The sequence below is a fragment of the Laccaria bicolor genome, genomic scaffold (genome assembly GCF_000143565.1).
Source record: "Laccaria bicolor S238N-H82 LACBIscaffold_39 genomic scaffold, whole genome shotgun sequence".
Taxonomy (NCBI): domain Eukaryota; kingdom Fungi; phylum Basidiomycota; class Agaricomycetes; order Agaricales; family Hydnangiaceae; genus Laccaria; species Laccaria bicolor.
In genome coordinates, this window is record NW_001889910.1 from 229,939 (window position 1) to 251,305 (window position 21,367).

The window sequence follows — 21,367 nt, forward strand, 5'->3', positions numbered from 1 at the left end:
AGAATATCGCGGACGGTCATGCTCGGAGGGTCATCTCAATCCCCCTCATCAACACCGTCGTCGTCACCAAGCCAGGAAGCCGCACTGTCCCTTCGTGCGAACGTCGGTGTCATGACATTTAAATCCCCATCCTCATCCCCATGCAAAAGGGACGAGGTAAGGAGCGAGGGCAACGACATCGCGGGCTCAATGAGGAGCGCAGCCATTGGGAATGAGTCTCTAGGGGTACCCTCCTTCATATCGGGCTTGGCACTGCCGGCCGTCCAGATCCTGTTAACGGGTTGCTTCCTCTTTGGCGTCTGGATCTCACTACTTGGTTCTTCTGTCGAATCGTCTACTAACCCGATCAACATCGTTCATCACGTTCTGGAAGAGTGTAGGCCGCCTTATCCTAGCCAGGGAGAGTCGCACCGATCTTTTGCCACTCTGGAGATACGCTGACGGAGGCTTGACGCTGGAGGGTGGGGTAGATGAAAAGCCCTCCCCGAGGCGGCGAGCCGAAGAGGCCCACGCTCTGGACTGATACTGACGTTGAAGGCACGTTCGGTTGAGAGTCCGTCGCCGGCAGCCTCGGGTGCTGTCGTGTCTGGAACGGGAGGATAAGGCAACAACACCCCTTCTCGCAGGTCGTCCATTAGGTCCTCGATGCCTCCTAGATATGTCCAACCCGAAAGAGGATAGTAGCCCGGTCGTCGGGTCTGTAGAGTGATCAGAATAGTCCATGGGTTGAAGCAATGAAACATACGTTCAAGTTAAAACTCTCCCGAGCCTCAATGGTTGATGTCCACAGATCAAGTTTGGGGCCCGGCTGATCCCGGACCGATGGCAAGACTGCCGTCCGTTGAGCCAGGCTTGATAAGTGCCTCAGCCAGTGCACTGCACATGTTCTTCTCTGCATTAGAGTCGGAGAGGATGAGTTGGGCTTGTGTAGTGCGCTCGGCATTCTTGGTTTTAGCATTGTTGTAGATCGGCTTCCGAAGTTTTCGTAGATTTGACGGGTTGTGAGCGGCCGCAATGGGAAGTGGAGGTGGGGGTGTCACCTAAGATGAATTGTAAGCGTCGAAGAGAGGTTTAAGCTTAGAACTGACCCTGTCGTTTTCGCTTAAACTCGTCATGTGGATAGAATCTGATGACTGGGTTGCATGGTGTCATCAATTTCAGGGCGGCCATTTCAATGGGGGCATGGAGGACTTTGAGACCTTCTTCGCCACTCCAGGATGAATTCGCCAAATCGGAGTCCGATAAAGAGACCAGCTTTTGCGTGGTACTAGGCGAGTCGTATCGTGACGTTCCTTGGCCAGCATGCGAATTGAGATTGTGCTGTCAAAAGATACCATCAATAGGATGAGGCAACAGCAAGACAATAACTCACGCGCAATGATTTTAGATCACCTTGTCGTCGCATGAGAAGTGACGCGTTTCGGAACCAACAAATGTCGAGTTAACTAGCACTTAGCCAAGAGATCGGTGTAGATCGACGGCTGACCCTTGGTGGAATCATCAGACGGCTTTAAACAGGAAGGGTGTTTGAGGCGAACCTACGCTCATTCTTTCGGGTGGTATGGTTGAAGAGCCCCTCAACAGCACATGCGTGGAAACAGATAGCAAAAGGCGTTCAAACCTATTCAGAAGAGATTAGACAAAGGGTGTTGGCAGAAAAGACGCGTACTTTTCACCGAAACAGTCTTCTGGCAGAGCCTTGTGAACCACAACGTCCCTCCACCACCAAGCAGTCGCCAAACTTTCAGCCTCAGTTCTCAATTCCTTCGCTTTTGCTTTCCCCGCGCTAGCACCCAGAGAGGTTTTCAACGAAGGATACCGCGAGTGATGCCTTAAGGTCTCGAAATACTTTGACAAAGACGTCCGAAACGCTACTGTTTCCGAAGGTTGCAAACATCGGTAGAGTCTAGTAGCCTACGCATGTCAAGAACTAAACCACACTACTCAAAAGGCATTTAAACTCACAGTCTTGGCACCATCTCGCCCACTCTCTAGCTTTCCGACCAAAAAGTAACAGATTCCCTCCATGAGCTTCGTCCGGTCTCGCAAGCCCCGCACACGCGGGTTGAAGACATTGTGATCATACTCTGGCTTGTTCGCGTGAGGGTACTTAAGGATGTGGAGGTGATCAAGAGAATCAGAGGAAGAGGCAGAGATATGATCGATATCGACGTGGAAAGGTAAAAAAAGAATTATTATTATTATTTTCTTATCCTTTCAACTCGAACCTCGAACCTCGTGCTTAGCTTGACCTGGATTTTGCCTGGATTGTGCGTTACTGCTTTCTCATAAGCGAGTTTACTAGATACGGCGGCCCGGCGCTGGTACTAGTGAGCAGTGGAGATGGGCAAATTTGACCTATCTTGGACAATCATATCGACATGAGTACCAATGGAAGTTGAATGAAAGATTGCCAGATCAAAGAACTTTCCGCGTAGGTCCTTTAGGAATGGTTGTACTCGCACCCTTGCTAACCTTTCTTTTATTTCTGAGGAGATCCGCCCTTTGCACCCTCGACCGACTTGCCTACCTGTTCTCACATTCAATGATTCTCAGGACTCGGCAGAGGTGACAGTTGTGGGTATTGTGTGGGTATTGAGTCAGATCTTTCAGAACTCGCAGGAATGTAGAAGTACAAAGGTCGGTCCACAATTATATCCACACAAACGATAGCATTTTATTAACGAGTTCCATGCTGACTCGTTAAGCCAGCTTCAAGTTGAACTTCATCAGTAGAATAACAACCTCTTTTGCTTTCACTTTCACGCACTTTCACTTTCACATCACTTTCACATCACTTTCAAGGCACCTTTTCCCACCCTTTTGGGTCTTTCCCGCTTTCACCTCTTTCAAACTTGTTGAACAGAATAATTCATAGAATAACGTCCAGGCGAGAACCTACCATGTAATGATGATTTTTCAAGGAGGATTAAAGTATTTGAAGGTGTATCTTCCCGTGCTGAAATCAGGAGAAGAGCTGTTGTCGCTTGTGTGCCCGTCGATCACGCGACATGTTGAACGTCCAAATTCGGAAATTTTTGGACTTATGAACTTTTCCCTCAACATCCAACTTCACGCTCCCCACCCAGCTCCTTTCCCCCTCTGATGCGCAATGTCTTGATGATCGGGTATGTGCTTGGCCAGCACAAACTCACTCATGATGACATTGGCATCATACTACGGCAGACCGGAAGCCCAACAAACTTGTCAATCCTGAAAGCTCATCTGTGACACAATGCAGCCAGAAGACCCTGGCTGCCCGACGACGCATGCCAAGTATGTGGTGGACGGTAAGTATTGCAGAGTGTGATGTGACCTTTGGGTGATGACGAAGGAGGACGAAGGAAGGTGACATTGAGGAGGTGCTGGGGGTGGGGGTATTCGGAGGTGATGATGGGTAGCGCAATTTCAAGGTAGGTGGACTCAGCATTTCCACAGCTTTGACTAACAACACAATAGACCATCGACTGTCACTGATACTCGCAAGATACTGGTATTCAGTGCGATTGCTTTGAATGTCACAAGATGAACCTCCCGCTCCGCTTCTTTATGAATGCGCCCTCAAGTTCCTTCACTCCAGTAACATTGACTGTCCTCTGTGCACGTTCAATCTGGTACGCCCTTTACAACGCGCACATATTCATTTTTCCTTCCTCATCAAAATATACAGTACGCTGGGAATGCCGCCATTGGTCTCGAAACCATCACTCTTCCACTACGCACGTAAGCATTGCCCTCGTCTTGAATCGTCACACCGCTCACTCTGTCTTCAGGTCTCTTTCTGGTCACAAATCTCGAGTACAACCACACGCCCGATTGCATTGCAGCCAGTACGGTAGGACTACGCTCAAACCTTCCAGTACGTTGTTCCACTTTGTAGTTGAGGCAATGTGCTGAAACTGTCTGTCATAGGTATAAGGCATGCGAGGAAGGAGGCAACTTGTGAGGCACCCGTGTTTCGAGGGAGTAGAGAAACAGTAGATACAATCAGTATTATTATACAAATGAGATATTTTTTGCCTGTCTTTCTACCTCTTTTCACCTGCTTTCGAAGACTCTTTGCCAAGGGTCTTTCACCTCTTTGACCACTTTTGAAAGCGGAAACCGCTTTTCAAAGAAAGTGGACTTGGCTTCCTAAAGCGGAAACGCTTTCACGCTTTCAACGCTTTCAAAAGCGGTGAAAGCGGCTGAAAGCGGTTTTGTGATTCTACTGATGTTCCCCCTCATTGTTGCCGAAACATCAGCGGCTATAGCAAGGCTTTTGCTCAAGTTGGCAAACATGTGTCTGTTTGACAAACATCTTGTCACCAAATGACGAAGCCGGGGCCCGAGTATCTTCACAGGTAGTACATATTGAACTACACATCACTTTTTTGTTCCCCGGCCCATCTTCCATTGGTTCGACAGACCTCCTGTGAGTCTACATATAATTTAATTTCCTACGGGCCGTTAACGCTACTCTCTCAACCACCAGCATGGGATCTATAGGGATTCTTTGCGTGCTATTTACCCTCCTCGCCGTCATTGCAATAGCGTCGAAACCCTCACCAAAAAGAAAACTTTTCTTCCCTGTGCTCGCCGCTCTATATGCCTGCCTTTTCGTCTTTCCCACAAAAAGAGGATTCCCGATCGGTATCTACGCAACAACTCTCCTTGCATATGCATCGGACTTGATCCTCTTCAGCGAGCCTCAGATTTCCCTGAGGCGCGAGCGACAAGGAAAGCCCGTACGCGAAATGGCTCTTTTTGAGCGTCTGTACTGGGCGGCTTCACTCGCTTGTGATTGGCGGGGTGTTCAATGGTCTACCGCAATTCCAAACCTTCAACGCTCCCACTTACCCAGATGGGGTTTCGTCAAATCCAGGCTCTGCAGGGCGCTCACTGTCTACTTTATCCGCAACATCGTATTCTTTTGCATCCACCATAATCCCGCACTCAATGGAATCGATAGGGAGAGCTTCGGAACGCATGGATTCCTTTGGCAGACTTGGAATGTTTTCATGTTCTGGTTCTCCATATGGGCAACTTTGTACATGAACCATTCGGTAGCTTCCGCATTTGCAGTTGCGGCTGGCCTTTCGGAACCACGAGATTGGCCAAATTTTTTCGGTCCCTGGCTGAGAACTACCACTGTGCGCAGATTCTGGGGGTGCGCACTGCCATCTCCTAGATTGATTTGTGATACTCACAGATTTGGAACAGGAAGTCATGGCATCAAATGATGCGACGCGTAAGTTGCCTACACACAGTTTCAGTTCACCAAGTACTCACTGTTGAATTTTTTTGTTTAGCCTGTTACAGGTGCTGGAAAATATCTCGCACGAAACGTCCTAAAATTTCGAGCTGGAAGCGCTCTCTCATCTTACACACAGCTCTACGTCGCCTTCTTATTATCAGGGATAATCCATGCAGCAGGCGACTGGATGGCGATGAGAAGCATTACGTCTGCGCGATTGACTATTCAATATTATATCATGCAAGCCATGGTAATCACTGTCGAAGACATGGTGATTGCTGCTGCTAAAAAATTCGGGATCAGTCGCATCCCGTTCTTTGTGTCCTACGCTTGGGTAATATGGTGGATGGCATGGAGCGGTCCGATGTGGATAGAAACCGTGATTCAAGCGGAGTTTTCTGGGGGCTTGCCTTCGGTTTCTCATTTCCAGAGGCTGTTAAACCTGTTGGACATCAACCGCCTAGTGGGTTTCGCAATTTAAGCTTTCTTCTAACCCTTTCGATAGCGCTTATTACTGTTCTGGCCACGGCATTGACGTCTCTTCATTTCGTCTCCTCAAATCTCCTGACTTGTGTTATCATCTGCTCTGCTTTTATATCATATCTATAATTGTTATACCCGTTTATCACAGCTACTTGTTTTAGTTTGTCTCTGGTTTCCCGTCATGCTCGAAAAGAGACTACACCGCGCTAGACTGTCAAAGCATCTCCATATCGGAAACTATGAAAACCTGCATTCCTATAGTAGTTATGTACACATTTGTAGAAAATGTAGAAGAGGGAAAAAGGGAGGTTCCTAACAAAAGATTTTTGATGTAGGTTCTTCCCTTGGCCCTTTAAAAACTTGTTAAAAAAACCCTGCGTCAACACCCGATGACCCACATTCTTGCTTTTATCTCCGCCATGTCTCCAGCAGTTTTCCGCAGTGATCCCATCGGCCTGAATGGTGCCAAAGCAAACGCGATCGAGGATGGTTTTGGAACGTGCGCAATCCATCTTGGCTGCCATTTCGCCCCAACGTACGTTGGGGCGCAGAATGGTATCAGTGCGCATGACACTCGTGACCCTCCGTTTTACTTTCTTTCCGTGTTCCGCAACTTTGAACCCTTGTTTCGTTGCGTGAGCGGTTCCTTTCGTATTGCATAGCGCCCACCCCAGTCTCAAGTCGGAGGGTGTGGGCACGTGTTCGTCCCTCCACCTCTAAACAACAGATGTTTAACCATCCAGGTCAGGCGGGTAATACTCTCGAGTCGCTGTCCCGCACGATAGTATCGTCTCTGAAGAGTTACCTGCCTTCAGTTCCATCGGGAACGCTCAAGTCATACGTTGCAATGTTTAGTGCTGGAGAGGTGGAAGAAGGGGGTGCGAGAGGATGACTCGGGGAGGGGTTGTTGACGTACAAAGAACTCAGAGTCAGACCAAAGTCAGACACTAATGTGGTGACGACTGAGGTGAGAAGAAATAAGGTTTTTCGTATATATAGGAAAAAAGAACGATTGGGTGGCTTGATGTAAAGACTGGTAAATAACGGAGGTAAAAGTAAAAGGGAAAAGAAAAAGATCGAGAGGAGATAAATAAAGCGTACGCGTAAATAGAGCAGGTCACGTGGAGTCTTCTTCAACACTCCCCCAGACGACAAGGGACCTCTAAGTGTCGAGTTTGAGTGCTCGTACGAGCTTTTGATGTACAACGCGGGGGAGTGGCTTGGTGAAAATGTCAGCGAGGTTTTCTTCGGACGGGATTTGAACAAGCCCAATCTCCCCTTCTGCTACGCGCTCCCTAATGCAAGGGGTACCGACCGGGAAATTCCGAAACACCATCCTGGGGGGGAGGGGGGTCTGGCGGGGCCCTTAAACACGTAACTTTATCTCAAATAAATACCTAATATAATACATTTTTTGACTTGTATCTGCCAACTTAACCATTGTTTTCTGCCCCCAACCAGTGATTCAGCACAATCTGTGATGGGTTGCATCATTGTTGACCAATTTTTACATTGGCTCTTGACTCAGATATCAATAATGGTGTCACTGTGTCACTCACAAGGGGAAAACTGCATTCATTGCCTGGCGAAGAGGTAATAAAAAGGGGATAAATATGTTAAATAGTCAATCTCACATTAGTGTCGAAAATGTTCAGATAAAAAAGATTCATTGTTCATTCAACTTTGCAGCCACAAAAAGGTCATATCATGTATGTAAAATATTTATTGGTAGTTTGTTAGAGCAGGAATGACTGAGAAACAAAAGAAATTCTTGCCAGAAAAGGAAGATAAAGAAAGACCCTGTTTTACCTGGGCAACAATGGTGAAGCAACCATTTAATGTCATTGAAAGGTCTTTCTTGGCACTGTAAAAAGCAATCAAGGAAATTAAATTTAACCCTCTTAAACAAAGGAACCCTGAGAGATAATTTTAATTCTTTGTTTCTGTTCCCTCAGGAAAGAAAGATCTTTCAATGACATTAAATAGTTGCCTCATCATTGTTGCAAAGATAAAACAGGGTCTTTCTTTATCTTCCTTTCCTGGCAAGATTTCTTTTGTTTCTCAGTTATTCCTGCACCAACAAACTACCAATAAATATTTGACATACACATCATCACCTTTTTGTGGCTGCAAAGTTGAGATAACAATAAATTTTCTTTTTTATTTGCACATTTTCGACACTAATGTGAGATTGACTATTTAACATATTTATCTCTTTTTTATTACCTCTTCGCCAGGTGACGAATGTGGTTTGCCCCTTGTGACTCTGGGTCACATCATCTTATTGCATTTTTTCTTGATTTTTTCACCCAGCAGTGAGCACATTTGCATCTGTAAACATTGTGACTTTCTTTGGCAGCAAAGGAGAGTGCTAATTTGATCTATCTTGACAAATATTTGAAGCCATGGTGTTTTTGCATATAATGTCCATATTGGTCCTCAGCACCCTTTCCTCCTCTCTGGCACTGATTTTCTCTATCAGCATCATCTTACATGTCATGGGCTTCCAGAATGACCTTCAGCGAATTGGTTTTGCAGTGAGGAATGTTAAGACTTTGCAGTGAGGCGGTTAAAATGATCATGTGGTTTCCTTATTTGGAAGGTGCTAGGGGGAGGGGGGAACCTGAGAGGCCTTAAACGTGGAACATATGATTGTGTCATGTACTTTTACTTTCAGTACCCCTTGCCCTAATGTAATGATGCCGAATGTCGATATGTTTTGCGCATGCATGTCCTTTTGTATTAAGGGTGAGGGCAATCAAAGCGGCATTGTCCCCGTGAAGGATAGCTGGGAATTCACGCTTCAAGCCTACTTCAGACATGAATGAGTACATCCAAAGCGCTTGTTGTGCAGCGTGTGTAAGAGCCATGTATTCCGCTTCTGTAGTAGATAGGGCGATGGTTGCTTGGCGCGTTGAGCTCCATGATACAGGTCCGCCGGCCACGGTGAAGAGGTATCCAGAAGTGGATCGGTGCGTGTCTGTATCCCCAGCGTAGTCTGCATCGACGAAGCCAATCGGGTCAAGGCTACCTCCCCTATGGTACGTGATCTTGTAAGTGAGGGTTCCCTTGAGGTAAGCAAGTAAGTGGAGCATTGCCTTCTAGTGGGCTGGTCTGGGGTTAGTCTGGAAACATGATAATATGCTGAGGGCGAAAGCGATGTCAGGACGTGTTGCAACCTGGGCCCACATGCAGGAACCGAGGGCTTCGCTAGTGTTTGGAAGTCCGGTCTTGTGACTGGAAAAAGACCGTAACCAGACCGGACCAAGACCGCAAAGGACCAGACCTGTGGTTACGGTCTTTTATTTTTGAGATGTAAAGACCGCAAAAAAACCGGTTAACGTGAACCGGTCTTGACCGGATTTGACCGGCATTTTGTAGCCCCTTAAATACCCTTTAAAACGCACCCAAGAACGTACGATTTGGTAAAAAAACGAGAGAGATACGAATTAAAATGTAAATTACTTTTGGGAATAATAGATGTACCAGACTTATTTTATAGAAGCACCAATTCCTAACGGAATTTGACGTTCTTGGGCTCGTTTTGAAGCTAATAGAGATGTTAATAAAGTTACCGATTCATAATCTTAAAATATTAGCCTAAAGACCGGTCATAAACAGGTTAAAACCGATGCAGACCGAAACCGGTCTATAGACCGCAAAAAACCGCGGTCTGCAGACTTTTTGCGGTCCAGTCTGGTCTTTTGACTTCTTGTGAAAAGGCAGACCGGTTACGGTTACAGTTAATGCCCCTGGGCATCAAAAAACCGGACCGAACCGGACTTTCAAACACTATGCATGATCATGCTGTCGTCACTTCCCGAATCATGGGACAGTGTTGTTGGGACCCTCTATGACGCAAAATCGTCTGCAGAAGTCATCAGCCGCTTGATGATCCACTGGAACCGAATCGACCGTTCCAAGTCTGTCACCAACCCTGCTACAGTCGTAACAGCTCTGCAAACTGATGCAAGACGACCACGAATAGTGTTCGCAAGTTCAGTTCAGTCTGGTTTTTTGCCCCCAAAACGCGCAACCGTGGACCGCAACCGGTCTAGGACCGACCCAGATATTGAGGGAACCGAACCGAACCACCTAGGACCGGTCTTTTGCGGTCTATGGAGCCGGTTCAGACCGATCCAAACCGGTTTTTTTGCGTATAATTTATTATACCAATATAAACCATTTGTATCTCGACTATTATTACTCTAAAAAATAAACGGGTTATATAAAATAGTAACGCATGTAAATACCCGTCATTCTACCAATTTTGAAGAGATTTAATGAAGATTTGACATAGCTATGACTGAAACCAAATTACATCTCGCAGAGACTTGGGTAAAATATGGATTTGGTTATATCTTTCTCAATTCTTAACCGTTTTTGATGAAACAAAAACCCAATAAAAGGTAATAAACGTGGTTACAAAGGTATGTAACGCACGTGACCGGTAAACCGGTTGCAACCGATCGAAACCGGTTTTTGAATGGTTTTAATATATTTTCAAAGTGAGGCAACTGGCAACCGGACCAACCCCAAATTGGGGCAACTGCAACCGAAAAAAAGACCGGACCATGGTCCGGTTCAGTTCGGTCCACCGGTTTTTTGTGGTCCTATGGACTGAACCTTTAAACACTACTCATCCCAGATGATGAGATCTGCCAAAAAAGAGTTCTTGCTAAATTGACATGTAGAAGTCTCATCAATGTTGATAGGAATTTTGAAGCATGAGTGAGAGGTGCGGCCACCAATGATAAGAAGAGCAGCAATCCCTGAGGATGCAACACAGATAATAATTTTGTGCTGACAACACAGAAAGTAGCAGAGAGTGTTGTAAATGTAGGTCTTCCCAGTGCCCCCAGGACCATGAAGAAAAAAGATCTGTCCTGACTTGGTATTGACTGCTTCAACTATCTCATCAAAAGCCTTTCACTGCTCTTCATTTAGCTTTAGAATTCGTTCATTGGCAAGACAGGTCTGCTCTTCTGCATCATAATCCAGCTGTTCCCTGATCAAACTATTTCCAATTTCCAGATCCCAATTTTGCTGAGGCTGAGGCATTGTTGGCCAGTGCTCCAAACCCTTATTGCCACTGGAACTGTGGAGAACTTTGTCAATGATATACTGTAGCATTTCATTCAATTCGATGGTCACGCATCACGGTGCCCTTCAAATTGCTGAAATGTCACGGTGGTCACACAGATTTTTGTAAGGTGTCGAAATCATCTGGCGCTCATGTGATAAATGTCAAAAATTTTCGTGGCCTGCGGCGCTGAGTGGTCGAAAAATTGCCCAAATTTTCGGCTTGTCACAGCAAATTTGTGTGGTTGTCAAAACCAAAATTTCGACAGGCCTGTCACGCGTCACGGACCCTGTCGAATTGAACGAAATGCTACAGTATAGGCCATAGTCAAAGACATCTTCTTCTGTTGGATTTTGGCGTATGTTTTTTTGTTGAAGAGCCCAATGAAGGTCATCACAGATCTGTGTCTGAAACTGCAACCATAATGCAGCAGGATCAGAGGGACTACAATCACAAAGGATTGTGACCAATAAATTGCGCAACTGATGTCCACTTTGCATAGCCCCAGCATCCTGCAGACATATCCTCCACTCATTGTCATCAGCCAGAAGACGAGGTCTTTATCATGCCCCACTGATTCCTGCTGGATTCCGGTCATTCCTGCGGAATCCAGCGGAATCTGGAGGAATCAAATTTGGCAGAGACACCAGCCAAAAAGACATTCCGGGGGACAAATATTCCTCAGGAATGATGTCATTCCTGATTAGTAGCCGGAATGGTCCCCGGAATGGACAAAAAGGAATGCAACAGGAATGCAATGTCCGGAATATACATTACTAATCAATAATATTAATAAACATTAATATACCCATGCCCAAATCGAGTCTCGGCAAACGCCGAGGCTCGATTTCACATTATCAAACAATCCACAACGTTTGTTTCAAACCACCACCATCGTCGTCGACAACATCCGGGCACACCACGCCACCACCCTCGCCAACGGCCACCACCAGCCACAACCGTCGCCGTCACCGCCCACTGAGGACGACGATGGACGACGACGGATGACGAGGACAACGACACGTCAGCAGACGACACGTCAGCGGACGACGAGGACGGCCACACGTCAATGGACGACGACCACGTCAACGGACGACGACCACGTCAACGGACGACGAGGCGACGACTACACGTCAACGGACGACAACCATGTCAACGGAGGATGGCCACGTCAACCGACGGCCACGACCCACGACGTAGAGCAACCACCCCGTTGGCGAAGACGACGACGAGTGCATACGACGACACGACAACGACGCGACACAACGGCGACGCGACGCCACGACGACAATGCAACACGACGACGACGCGCGCCCACATCGTCGAGCGCCCACGTCGTCGACAACGCAACACGTTGACGACAACGCGCGCCCACGTCGTCGAGCCTTCCTTCCCTCCCTTTTCCTCCCTTTCCTGTCCCCCCTTTCTCTCCCCCTTCCTTGTCCATCTCCCCTCTCTTTTCTCTCCCCCTTCCTTGTCCATCTCCCCTCCCTTTTCTCTTCCCCTTCCTTGTCCATCTCCCCTCCCTTTTCTCTCCCCTTCCTTGTCCATCTCCCCTCCATTTTCTCTCCCCCTTCTTTGTCCATCTCCCCTCCCCTTTCCCTCCCCCTTCACTTTCCCTTCCCCTTCCTTTTCCCTCCCCCCTTTGTCCCTCCCCCTCCCTTTTCCCTCCCCCTTCCCTGTCCCCTCCCCTGCCTTATCAATCCCCTATTCCTTGTCCCCCTTTCCTTTTCCCTTCCCCCCTCCCTCCCCATTTCCTGCTCCCCCCCCCTTCCTTCTCCACCACTCTCTCTCCCTACCACTCCCTCCCCCCTCCATCACTCTCCCCCACTCCCTCCCCCCTCCCTTTAACACTCAATGTAGTAGAATAGATTTATGTAGTTCTATCAAATACACTGTGATTCTCCCTATTCAAGTCTAAATAGCATAAGGAATTCTTAGAAGTTATGAGCATAAGGTCTGAGTTGATTAAGTCATGTGACATCTAGCTAAGCTTGGAAAAATATGTGTTTTAGGCCATTCCTGTCCATTCCAGTGGATTCCAGTGGATTCCTGTGGATTCCTGTGTCATTCCTGTGGATTCCAGTGCCATTCCTGTCCATTCCTGTGGATTCCTGTGCCATTCCTGCGGATTCCAGTGGAATGGCTCCATTCCTGCAGGAATCAGTGGGGCATGACGAAGTACTGCAGAAGACCATGAGCAATACATGCCTCTTGAAAAGTTGCATGAGTCACATCATTTACTGTGCGCAAATCCACATAAGATGTAGCCCCCTTTATAGCTGTGAGAAGAGTGCGGAGATAGAACCATTCACCTGAGGCTGGATGAGCATAGTACATTCAACCAATGGCACCCTGTTGCTCCCATAATTTCCACCTTCTGTTGCCTTTGTTGATCCAGACAAAGTGCATGGGAAAGTCCTGGTAGAGATAATTGTGTGCCTCTGGAAATTGCTCTTGGCTTTGAAGTAGGCAGTCAATGTAGTATCTTTCTCAGCAGCCTGAACAGCCACCTGCTGAAGATCTGGAGCAATGTGCTCATCCCAGGAAACCATTTGCTGATTTGGAAGATGGATCTGCAGACGAACGACATTTGGGTGCTCCTCATGCATGCGGAAATGATAGATTCGCCAGAGTGCTTCACAGACAGATACATAGTGAGCATCAAGATATTGTTTGACCTCATCCTGACATGTCCCAAACTCCATAGTTGTGTGATCATGGCCTTTGCACACATATTTGTAGATGTACTTGATGGCTTTGACTGAGGAGATGCACTCAACATTGATGTGACAGTGATACTTCCAGATGAGCCATGGAGAATGGGGTACCACCCAGCAATTGTCAACCTCTTTCCCATTGATCATATGCTGCTTGCCATCATTTCGCCTCTGGAGGTTAGCATAAGAGTCATTGCTAACAGTAGTCTGGTCTCAGAATGGCTTTGGAAAGCTTTTGGAGCACTTGTTATCATCCATGCAAGGTGACTGAGGATTCTGGGTACCACATGGATTGTGAGCCATGAATTTTTTGACTAATTCATATAGTTCAGGTTGTTCCTGCTCATTTGGAAACTCAGCAGAAATGAGTGAGTCAATATCATCAGGAGTTCGAAGCTTGTGTGTAGGATCCAGAAAGACAATGAGATGCATGTGAGGCAGTCCACACTTTTGAAACTCTATTGTCCACACTCTGGCCACTGTGCGCCCCATAACACCATTCTTGTTCAGATCCTTGAGCAGCTGAGCAACTTTGGCATGGAAAACACGAACAACCAAATCAGGGCGATCAGAAGCACTTTGTCCTGGCAGTAGTTCTCAAGTAACCTCTGGCCAATTGGGATTTGCAGTGATGGTAATGAAGAGATCAGCTCCATGGAAGTGTCGATTGATTGCAAGGGCATCCTGGCAGTTTTGAATCATATAGCGCATACCTCCAGAAAATGAAGATGGAAGAATAGTTCGCTGCCCAATTTGATTTCCTGTTGCATTGGCATCTGATGCCAGAGCATCAACCACACCCTGATATGTCTCTGCTCGTAGTTCTTTTTGGTGGTTCTGGATGTACAGCAAACGTGCCTGTTCACAGAGTGCCCATGCATCAACAATATACTCCTGGAAAAGCTTGCCAGCCATAAAAATATGGGGTGATTCTTCAAAGCGAGGATGGAGGCGGTAGGCAAAGTATTCTGTTTGAGTGATATACTTTCTCTTCTTTGTGGGCTGAACCTGGCCTTCATTGTTCTCTCCTGCATCAGGCACCACCTCTCCAGCCTTGTATTCAATACATGGATGCCAGCCCAGCTGGCCTGTTGGGAAAAGAAGAACATAGTGGAGTGAAACATAAAGGGGATGCCTCTGATCAATCCATATAAGTGATCCATCCTTTCTTCACACAATGATATCTCTGTCTCCCTGTGGTTGATCCTCACTGCCTGGCAGAATCACTGCAATCTCTGTTGATGCAGCTGTTGGAAGATTGTAGCGACGCCAATCACAGGATTTGTCAAAGCGAAGAGCAATATTACACTCTTCATCTGGACCCATGTTACGTGTGAGTTGATGTGCCTGCTGATACAATTGAACTCCTGGATGTTTATGCCAGAGCATATCCTGAAGCTGCTGCATTGTACCACAATGAAGAGTGCTGTTGGCCTGGTGTCCCATACAGTAATTAAGAGCATCTGCAGGATCATAGATATACAGCTGAGCATATGTGGGATGTCCATTGGGGGCAGGGAGCAGTGATCCTGACTTATGAGTAAGTTTGCCATGGATCTTGAACACATAGGGTCCTCCACCCTGATTGACAGATTCATCTGTTTTGCATCCCAGAGATGTCATAGCCAAAGCATTATTGTAGCGACAAATGTCTTTGCGAAAATTCTTTGCAATATCATTTGTGCCAGTGAGCAGCTGAAGAAGCTCTGGTGGAGGCTCATGCAATTTTGGAAGATCCAGCTTCCCACTAAAGCAGCACAGGCCAAAGCTTGGGTTGATGCTACTTGAATTAGACAGCTTCTCATCCATCCAATGAAATGCACCACATCCAGAGCAGACCACATCCATGTGCCCTAAATCATGAACTTGCCAGGCAGGACTGAAGGGTCTTTGAGCTTCAGGAAGGCCAGCAACTGCTGCTGGTGGTAGCATAGGAAAGGGAGCTGGTGCAAGTGGGACTGGGCTGGAGGAGCAGGCTGAGCCAAAGGGATATCAGGTGCAGGTGGAGGAGGCAGAGGGGGATCTGGAGGAGCAAAAGGGAGGGCATGTTGACCCAGAGCCTGATAGGCAGCTTGAAGATCTACAGGTAGATTAGGATACTGGGGGGAAAAAAAAATCAGAATCTATGAGAAACACCCCAGTGTATTATGTCAACATACCATAGGGGCAGGAGCAGGAGCAGGAGCATGACCATGACCATGACCACGACCTCTACCTCTACCTCTACCACGACCTTGACCTTGCCCTCTATCTTGAGCTGGTGGAATGATAGGTGGAGGAACTACATTGGGATGAGGATGAGCCTGATGACCACGACCATGACCTCAACCTTGACCAATATGAGGAATAGGTGGAATTGCAGCAAGCTGCTGGGCAAGGGCAGCTGGTAGATGATTATATTGCTGACTGTTATATACAACAGGAGCAGGAGCAGGAGGAGCATTCTCTCCAAAACCCAATGCACAGCAGGAGCAAGAGCAGAATCTCCAACCACCCCAAGGCTAACCTGATTGGAAAATCCAAGTCAGGAAAGGTTCCAAGAGAGAAAAGTCCAGAGGGAAAAGTCCAACTGCAGAAAAGGAAAATCTGATTGGAAATTGCAAATCAGAAGAGAAAGGTCAAAAAAAAAATGGATTGATAGATAGAGCTAAACAGAAAAGAAGAGAAAAAGGGTTCTAATAAGCTAAAAAGTATCAAAAAAGCGAAACATACACTGACAGAATCCCCAACACAGCTGTAGAGATAAATGGAGGGTGCAAAATAGTGCAAAAAAGCGAAATATGACAACAAAAACACTAAAAGAAAGCATGAAAAACATTAATACAGCACTATAAATAATTTTACCGTCACAGGATTAAATCAGAAGGTATGATGGGGGAAAGAAACACCAATGCGACGTGTTGTGGTGGGGAAAAATTATACATGTGGTCACCATGTGGTGTTTGCTGCTGTTTCTGGCAAATGCCGCTGACGCGGCTCAGTAAAAGAGAGCACCGTTGCTTACATGATCTATTATGTAATAACTGTCACCTTCTTCTCTTTATATATTAGATAGATGTGTTGTGAAAAATCTCGTAGTGACAAGGTTTTCGGAATCAGCTGTAATTAAATGCTTTGCTTTGCTGTAAAGAATTTGATTGCCGCCATGCGTTGAAAACTGATGTGAAGAATACTTATTATTACTTTTGTATTTAAAGTTGGTAAAAACACCTTTAACGCACTGGCACGCGTCTGGCCTCACACACTTGCGAGACCTAAGCGTGTTCATGAAATAATAAGCACATAACCAGAAGAAAGTGGTGTTACGTACCAAGCACTGAGCATTGGATATTGGATATTGAACATTGACGTTGACACCAGAGGCAAACACCAGGGCAGTTGGAAATCAACTGCCTTAAGGGCAGTTGATCTGCCTATGTTCCGCAGTTTGTCCGGTTGACAGGTCTTGGCTGATTGTTTTAATTACTAAATTTGAATAATTGATTACATAAAATATATCTTGACATTCAATCAGATATCTTCCGAAGCTGTTCACATTGCTCCCCCATCTGAAATGCCCCCTGTCATATGCACCTGTTCATACTGCAGAAAGTGCAAGGTAACTATCAAGGGTATTGAACACCCAGGCAAGGCGGTTTCTGCACAAACTCGTCGGGAGCACGAGAAGCGTGATAAAGATGGGCATTCTCCAAAGCGGAAGCATCGAGCATCCTCAAGTTCAGCTCTCAAACAACCTCAAGCACCAGATCTCCCAAAGGGTGTGGAAAAAATTATATCTTCCCCTATTCGCTAACAGTATTCTTGATGTTTTAATCTCTACTGGAATGATCATCAAGATGGTTTGTGTGCTTGTGGTCTGGCTTCATCTCAGGGCTGGTGTTAGTCGATCTGCAGCAAACACTATCCTGCAAGCATTTCAGTTTATCATCTCCACAATGATTCAACTCATTGAAGCAGCTCTTTGCTCATATGGCATCAATATCAAGCTACCAGAATTCAAACTCCCTCATGACCTCTGTTCAGCATATGGGCAAACTTTTCCTGAACCAGATATCATCAGGACAGCTTGTTGCCCATCTTGTTTTGCTCTTTACTCAGCCCCAATTCCTTTGAAGTGTCAGTGGAAGGAGTCTCCGAGATCTTGCGCCTGCAATACAGATCTTTGGAAATCTCAGAATACATCCAGAGGACCAAAATTGGTCCCCAGACAGCTCTATACTACACAGTCTTTTGATTCCTGGCTTTCTTTCTTTCTGTCTCGCCAGATTATCGAAGATGCACTTGATGAAAGCTTTTGGCAATGTTGGAAATTCTACAGCTGCACTTGGTGGAGATATGCATGATGTTCATGACAGCCCTGCCTGGCGAGATTTGACAGGCCTTTTTTCTACTGCTCGCCATCTGGTCTTTGGGATATATATTGATTGGTTTAATCCTTTTACAAACAAGATTGCTGGTATGTCAGAAATATTTCAGTGTTATTTCACATATATTGATTTTATATTTTTATAATAGGAAAGCATGCATCTTGTGGTGCCATTGTTCTTTATTGTCTGAATCTTCCTCCACACTTGCGCTATCTGCCTGAAAACACATTTATTGTTGGCCTCACTCCCCCACCAAATGCACCAGATATGATCACCATCTCCCACATTATTGAACCCCTCATTGATTCTGTTCTCAAATATGCCACTCCTCCAGGTCAACGCCTTCCTACATTTCGACATCCTGCTGGTGTTTGGTTTCAGATAAAAGTTGCACCCCTTATTTCTGATATAGAGGCAAGTCACAAGGCTGGAGGATTTATGGCTCATGCAGCCACACTTTTCTGTTCTTTTTGCCTCTGTACCGCAGACCAGATTGAAGAGCTCGACCTTCAGTCTTGGCCTTTGTGTCAATGTGCACAAGTATGAGATCAGGCTCAAGTATGGCTGAACACAGCAACAAAATCTGGTCGCAAAGCTCAGGCTCAATCTACTGGGGTGCGGTGGACTCCTCTTCACCATCTGCCTTACTGGGATCCTGTTAAACATGTTCTTCTTGGGTATATGCACAACTGGCAGGAAGGAGTGTTAAAACATCAACTCCATGTTCTGTGGGCCATTGGGCCACAAGAAGGTTCTCAGAATACTGGTCAGGGAATTGACGAGGAGGAACAGTGGACTGAAACAGATGTATCTGAGTCTGCAAGTGAGCTTGATGAGTTACATCGAGAGGCAGCAGAGGCAGAAGCAGCACCACTCCACCAAAACCCTTCATTCTCATCCCAGCATTCTGGCCGATCTTCAACACTCTCTCGAACACCAACTCAAGATGAACCACATCCCTATGCATTTGACATGCAGGATGAGGATGATGAAGTTACTGGAGATCCAGATTACATTCCTGACACCAAAGAACACTTTACCTTCATGGATGCACAGCTTCAAGCGATTCGAAACTGCATTTCTAATGTTACTCTCCCAACATGGGCACAGCAACCTCCAACAAACCTTGGAGAACCAAGTCACGGGAAGCTGAAAGCTCATGAGTACCTTATGCTCTTCAGCTGTATCTTTCCGCTTATAATTCCAGAGTTCTGGCACTCTGAAACAATGACAAATCTTCAGCACCAACATCTCCAATCCTTTCACCATCTTGTTGCAGCCACAAACATACTATCATCCTTCAAGACTTCTAATGCCAGTGCTGATGAATACACTGGTCACTACATTCAATATCGGATGCTTTGCTGCAAGATGGACTACAAGATGGTAGAATGAATGGCCTTGCAAATATTTTACGACCAGCTGTCAAAACTTCAGATTTCTCACCCACTCCCCTGGACTCTGCTGAAATGGCAGCAGTTTTCAAAAAGGCATCAAATCTTCCACAGGATGCTTATGATGCTCTCCTTGTCTACCTTCAGGCTACTGGACACCAATATCGAGCTTACGATGCATTTCCCCATCCTTCCAATGCTCTTATCCTTCCTCCAAGGGTTGAACTCCCTCTCCAGGTGCACCGAGGGGATCACACTTTCAGCTGTCAGCATCACACAAAGGGAACAGTGCTATCCAGTTTCGCAATCCTCATACACAGGAGCATGATACAGGATTTATTGAAGCAATCTGGCACATCCCACTTGAGGGAGCCATGCACACATTTTTCATTGTTCGCCCACACCAGCAGCTGCCTAATTCAGAGGAGGCACAGGCTCCATTTGTTCATTTTCCAGGTTTTATGAGCCAAATTGTTGATGCAGTTCCCTCTAGGCAGCTGATGATCATACAGCCAGTCCACCTTATCACCCATCTTACAACATTCTGGCGCCCATCGGGAACATATGGCATTCCAAGAGAAACCATAATTATTTGTTGGGCTTTAAATAGAGGATGATGGTAGCACTCATATCCATAAGCATAGAGTTGTATTCATAACCTGTACATAAAGAGGGACATAGGCATGCATGACAAAGAGGAATAGAGGGCATATGATGAGAGGTGACAACATAAGAAGCATAGGAAATGTGTAGAATTGTGTTGGAAAAATGAACATGTATGATGAGGGAAAGAAAAATAAATAAAAGGATAGGCATGTAACAAGGAAACGAATTGTGAATGTGGAGAACAATACCTGACAAGTTGGAAATCCCCTTACTCACCCCCAGATCCCTCATCCCCAGATCCCTCATCCCCAAGTTGAGCCTCCAAGTCCAACTCTTCAAGTTCTTCCCCCCACTGTCGAAGCTGCTCAACCTCTTCCGCTGTAGGCATCTTGTACAGTGCCAGCACTGCATTTCCATATGTTTCCATAAACTCTTCCACTGGTAGGTTCTTCCATAAACTGCACTGCTCCCAGGTCTGACAATCCTCTGCGAGAGGAAGGCCAATGTGGACGCCATGCTCTATATAGTCAAGACGCTCATGCACAGTTAAGGTGGTATGCCAGTAGCCTGGGTCAAACCAGTCAATTGGAGTAAACTTTGGCAAGGCGAAGAGCTCTGATTCAAGAGGAGTGAGAGGGTCTTCACGAGTATGCTCTGCCCTGGTATATAGATGAATGAAGATGAATAAGAATAGCGCTAAAAAACTCACCTGCAATTTCGACGCTTTGCTTGGGATCAATCCAAGCACCTACGCTGAGAATCAAGCATCCGAAAGAATGACTTCACTTTAGTTGAGCGACCATCCTTAATGTTGATGTGATAGGTGAGCTGAGAGCCTGAATCCCCCTCCGCAACCTCATCGTCTGAATGAGCCTCAGCCTCATTGGCAAGATCAACAGTCCGCTCATTAAATCCCTGTGCCTTTAGAATACAGACTCATCCTGCAGAGAGCTTCCCCAGTGGTGAGCTAGCTGCAGATAAAGATAGTATTAAAAAAATACCTCTTTACGTCACTTCCAAACATTTGTCATTGTTTTCGATTTCACAACGCTCCCTGGAGTCTTACTCTCCGATTTGGCAATGCCATGCATGTAAGAATAAACAAAGTTGCAATAGAGCTTTCGCATGAGAGTGAAATTGCAAATTAGGCTCAGATCAATCCCAAGATGCGAATAGCCAAAGCCAGCGGCAACCTGTTCGAAGGTCACAAGAGCAATGTGCTCATGGAGCAAGTTATACATAGAGTTAGGATCCTGACTGAGAACATCAGGAGCCCAGCATGCAAGCCCAAAGAATGAGATGGTCCTGAACATGAGACAAAGAAAACTCTCATCAATGCGCTGGATGTGATTTGCTGTGGTGCTATTCAAGTCAGACAGAGAGTCCAGAAGCTGTCGAACCCTATATTGAGCCTTGTTGATGTCAACAGAATTGGCATCAAGGCTGGTGTGAACCGAGGATTTGATAGCAGACTCAGA

General features: G+C 46.2%; 12 protein-coding genes across 12 annotated transcripts; 5 read left to right on the forward strand and 7 right to left on the reverse strand.

Annotated features, from left to right (window-relative positions):
* Positions 1-35: 35 nt before the first annotated feature.
* LACBIDRAFT_332191 (uncharacterized protein) lies at positions 36-1,115 on the reverse strand (the record flags this gene model as incomplete). The annotated part of the gene is made up of 6 exons (XM_001886692.1): positions 36-334; positions 412-454; positions 531-698; positions 746-851; positions 883-1,040; positions 1,089-1,115. 6 exons carry the CDS (start codon positions 1,113-1,115, stop codon positions 36-38), a joined length of 801 nt encoding a protein of 266 aa, XP_001886727.1.
* A 337-nt stretch (positions 1,116-1,452) lies between these two features.
* On the reverse strand, positions 1,453-2,028 carry LACBIDRAFT_308233 (uncharacterized protein; the record flags this gene model as incomplete). The annotated part of the gene is made up of 4 exons (XM_001886693.1): positions 1,453-1,487; positions 1,539-1,621; positions 1,670-1,914; positions 1,966-2,028. The coding sequence occupies 4 exons, from the start codon at positions 2,026-2,028 to the stop codon at positions 1,453-1,455; spliced, it is 426 nt and encodes a 141-aa protein (XP_001886728.1).
* A 1,487-nt stretch (positions 2,029-3,515) lies between these two features.
* LACBIDRAFT_308234 (uncharacterized protein) lies at positions 3,516-4,085 on the forward strand (the record flags this gene model as incomplete). The annotated part of the gene is made up of 4 exons (XM_001886604.1): positions 3,516-3,614; positions 3,671-3,723; positions 3,774-3,859; positions 3,913-4,085. 4 exons carry the CDS (start codon positions 3,516-3,518, stop codon positions 4,083-4,085), a joined length of 411 nt encoding a protein of 136 aa, XP_001886639.1.
* Positions 4,086-4,475: 390 nt separating this feature from the next.
* Positions 4,476-5,717, forward strand: LACBIDRAFT_308235 (uncharacterized protein; the record flags this gene model as incomplete). The annotated part of the gene is made up of 3 exons (XM_001886605.1): positions 4,476-5,149; positions 5,203-5,230; positions 5,292-5,717. 3 exons carry the CDS (start codon positions 4,476-4,478, stop codon positions 5,715-5,717), a joined length of 1,128 nt encoding a protein of 375 aa, XP_001886640.1.
* Positions 5,718-6,881: 1,164 nt separating this feature from the next.
* On the reverse strand, positions 6,882-7,055 carry LACBIDRAFT_308236 (uncharacterized protein; the record flags this gene model as incomplete). The annotated part of the gene is made up of 1 exon (XM_001886694.1): positions 6,882-7,055. One exon carries the CDS (start codon positions 7,053-7,055, stop codon positions 6,882-6,884), a length of 174 nt encoding a protein of 57 aa, XP_001886729.1.
* A 1,765-nt stretch (positions 7,056-8,820) lies between these two features.
* On the reverse strand, positions 8,821-9,093 carry LACBIDRAFT_308238 (uncharacterized protein; the record flags this gene model as incomplete). The annotated part of the gene is made up of 2 exons (XM_001886695.1): positions 8,821-9,005; positions 9,054-9,093. The coding sequence occupies 2 exons, from the start codon at positions 9,091-9,093 to the stop codon at positions 8,821-8,823; spliced, it is 225 nt and encodes a 74-aa protein (XP_001886730.1).
* A 430-nt stretch (positions 9,094-9,523) lies between these two features.
* LACBIDRAFT_308239 (uncharacterized protein) lies at positions 9,524-9,931 on the forward strand (the record flags this gene model as incomplete). Its single annotated transcript, XM_001886606.1, has 1 exon — positions 9,524-9,931. The coding sequence occupies one exon, from the start codon at positions 9,524-9,526 to the stop codon at positions 9,929-9,931; it is 408 nt and encodes a 135-aa protein (XP_001886641.1).
* Positions 9,932-10,648: 717 nt separating this feature from the next.
* On the reverse strand, positions 10,649-10,852 carry LACBIDRAFT_308240 (uncharacterized protein; the record flags this gene model as incomplete). The annotated part of the gene is made up of 1 exon (XM_001886696.1): positions 10,649-10,852. The coding sequence occupies one exon, from the start codon at positions 10,850-10,852 to the stop codon at positions 10,649-10,651; it is 204 nt and encodes a 67-aa protein (XP_001886731.1).
* A 114-nt stretch (positions 10,853-10,966) lies between these two features.
* LACBIDRAFT_308241 (uncharacterized protein) lies at positions 10,967-11,302 on the reverse strand (the record flags this gene model as incomplete). The annotated part of the gene is made up of 1 exon (XM_001886697.1): positions 10,967-11,302. One exon carries the CDS (start codon positions 11,300-11,302, stop codon positions 10,967-10,969), a length of 336 nt encoding a protein of 111 aa, XP_001886732.1.
* A 396-nt stretch (positions 11,303-11,698) lies between these two features.
* LACBIDRAFT_308242 (uncharacterized protein) lies at positions 11,699-12,160 on the forward strand (the record flags this gene model as incomplete). The annotated part of the gene is made up of 1 exon (XM_001886607.1): positions 11,699-12,160. Exon 1 carries the CDS (start codon positions 11,807-11,809, stop codon positions 12,158-12,160), a length of 354 nt encoding a protein of 117 aa, XP_001886642.1. The 5' UTR covers positions 11,699-11,806.
* Positions 12,161-17,199: 5,039 nt separating this feature from the next.
* Positions 17,200-19,284, forward strand: LACBIDRAFT_308244 (uncharacterized protein; the record flags this gene model as incomplete). The annotated part of the gene is made up of 4 exons (XM_001886608.1): positions 17,200-17,819; positions 17,878-17,978; positions 18,038-18,336; positions 18,442-19,284. The coding sequence occupies 4 exons, from the start codon at positions 17,200-17,202 to the stop codon at positions 19,282-19,284; spliced, it is 1,863 nt and encodes a 620-aa protein (XP_001886643.1).
* Positions 19,285-19,871: 587 nt separating this feature from the next.
* Positions 19,872-21,202, reverse strand: LACBIDRAFT_332196 (uncharacterized protein; the record flags this gene model as incomplete). Its single annotated transcript, XM_001886698.1, has 5 exons — positions 19,872-19,942; positions 20,166-20,548; positions 20,599-20,617; positions 20,642-20,752; positions 20,956-21,202. 5 exons carry the CDS (start codon positions 21,200-21,202, stop codon positions 19,872-19,874), a joined length of 831 nt encoding a protein of 276 aa, XP_001886733.1.
* Between the last annotated feature and the right edge of the window lie 165 nt (positions 21,203-21,367).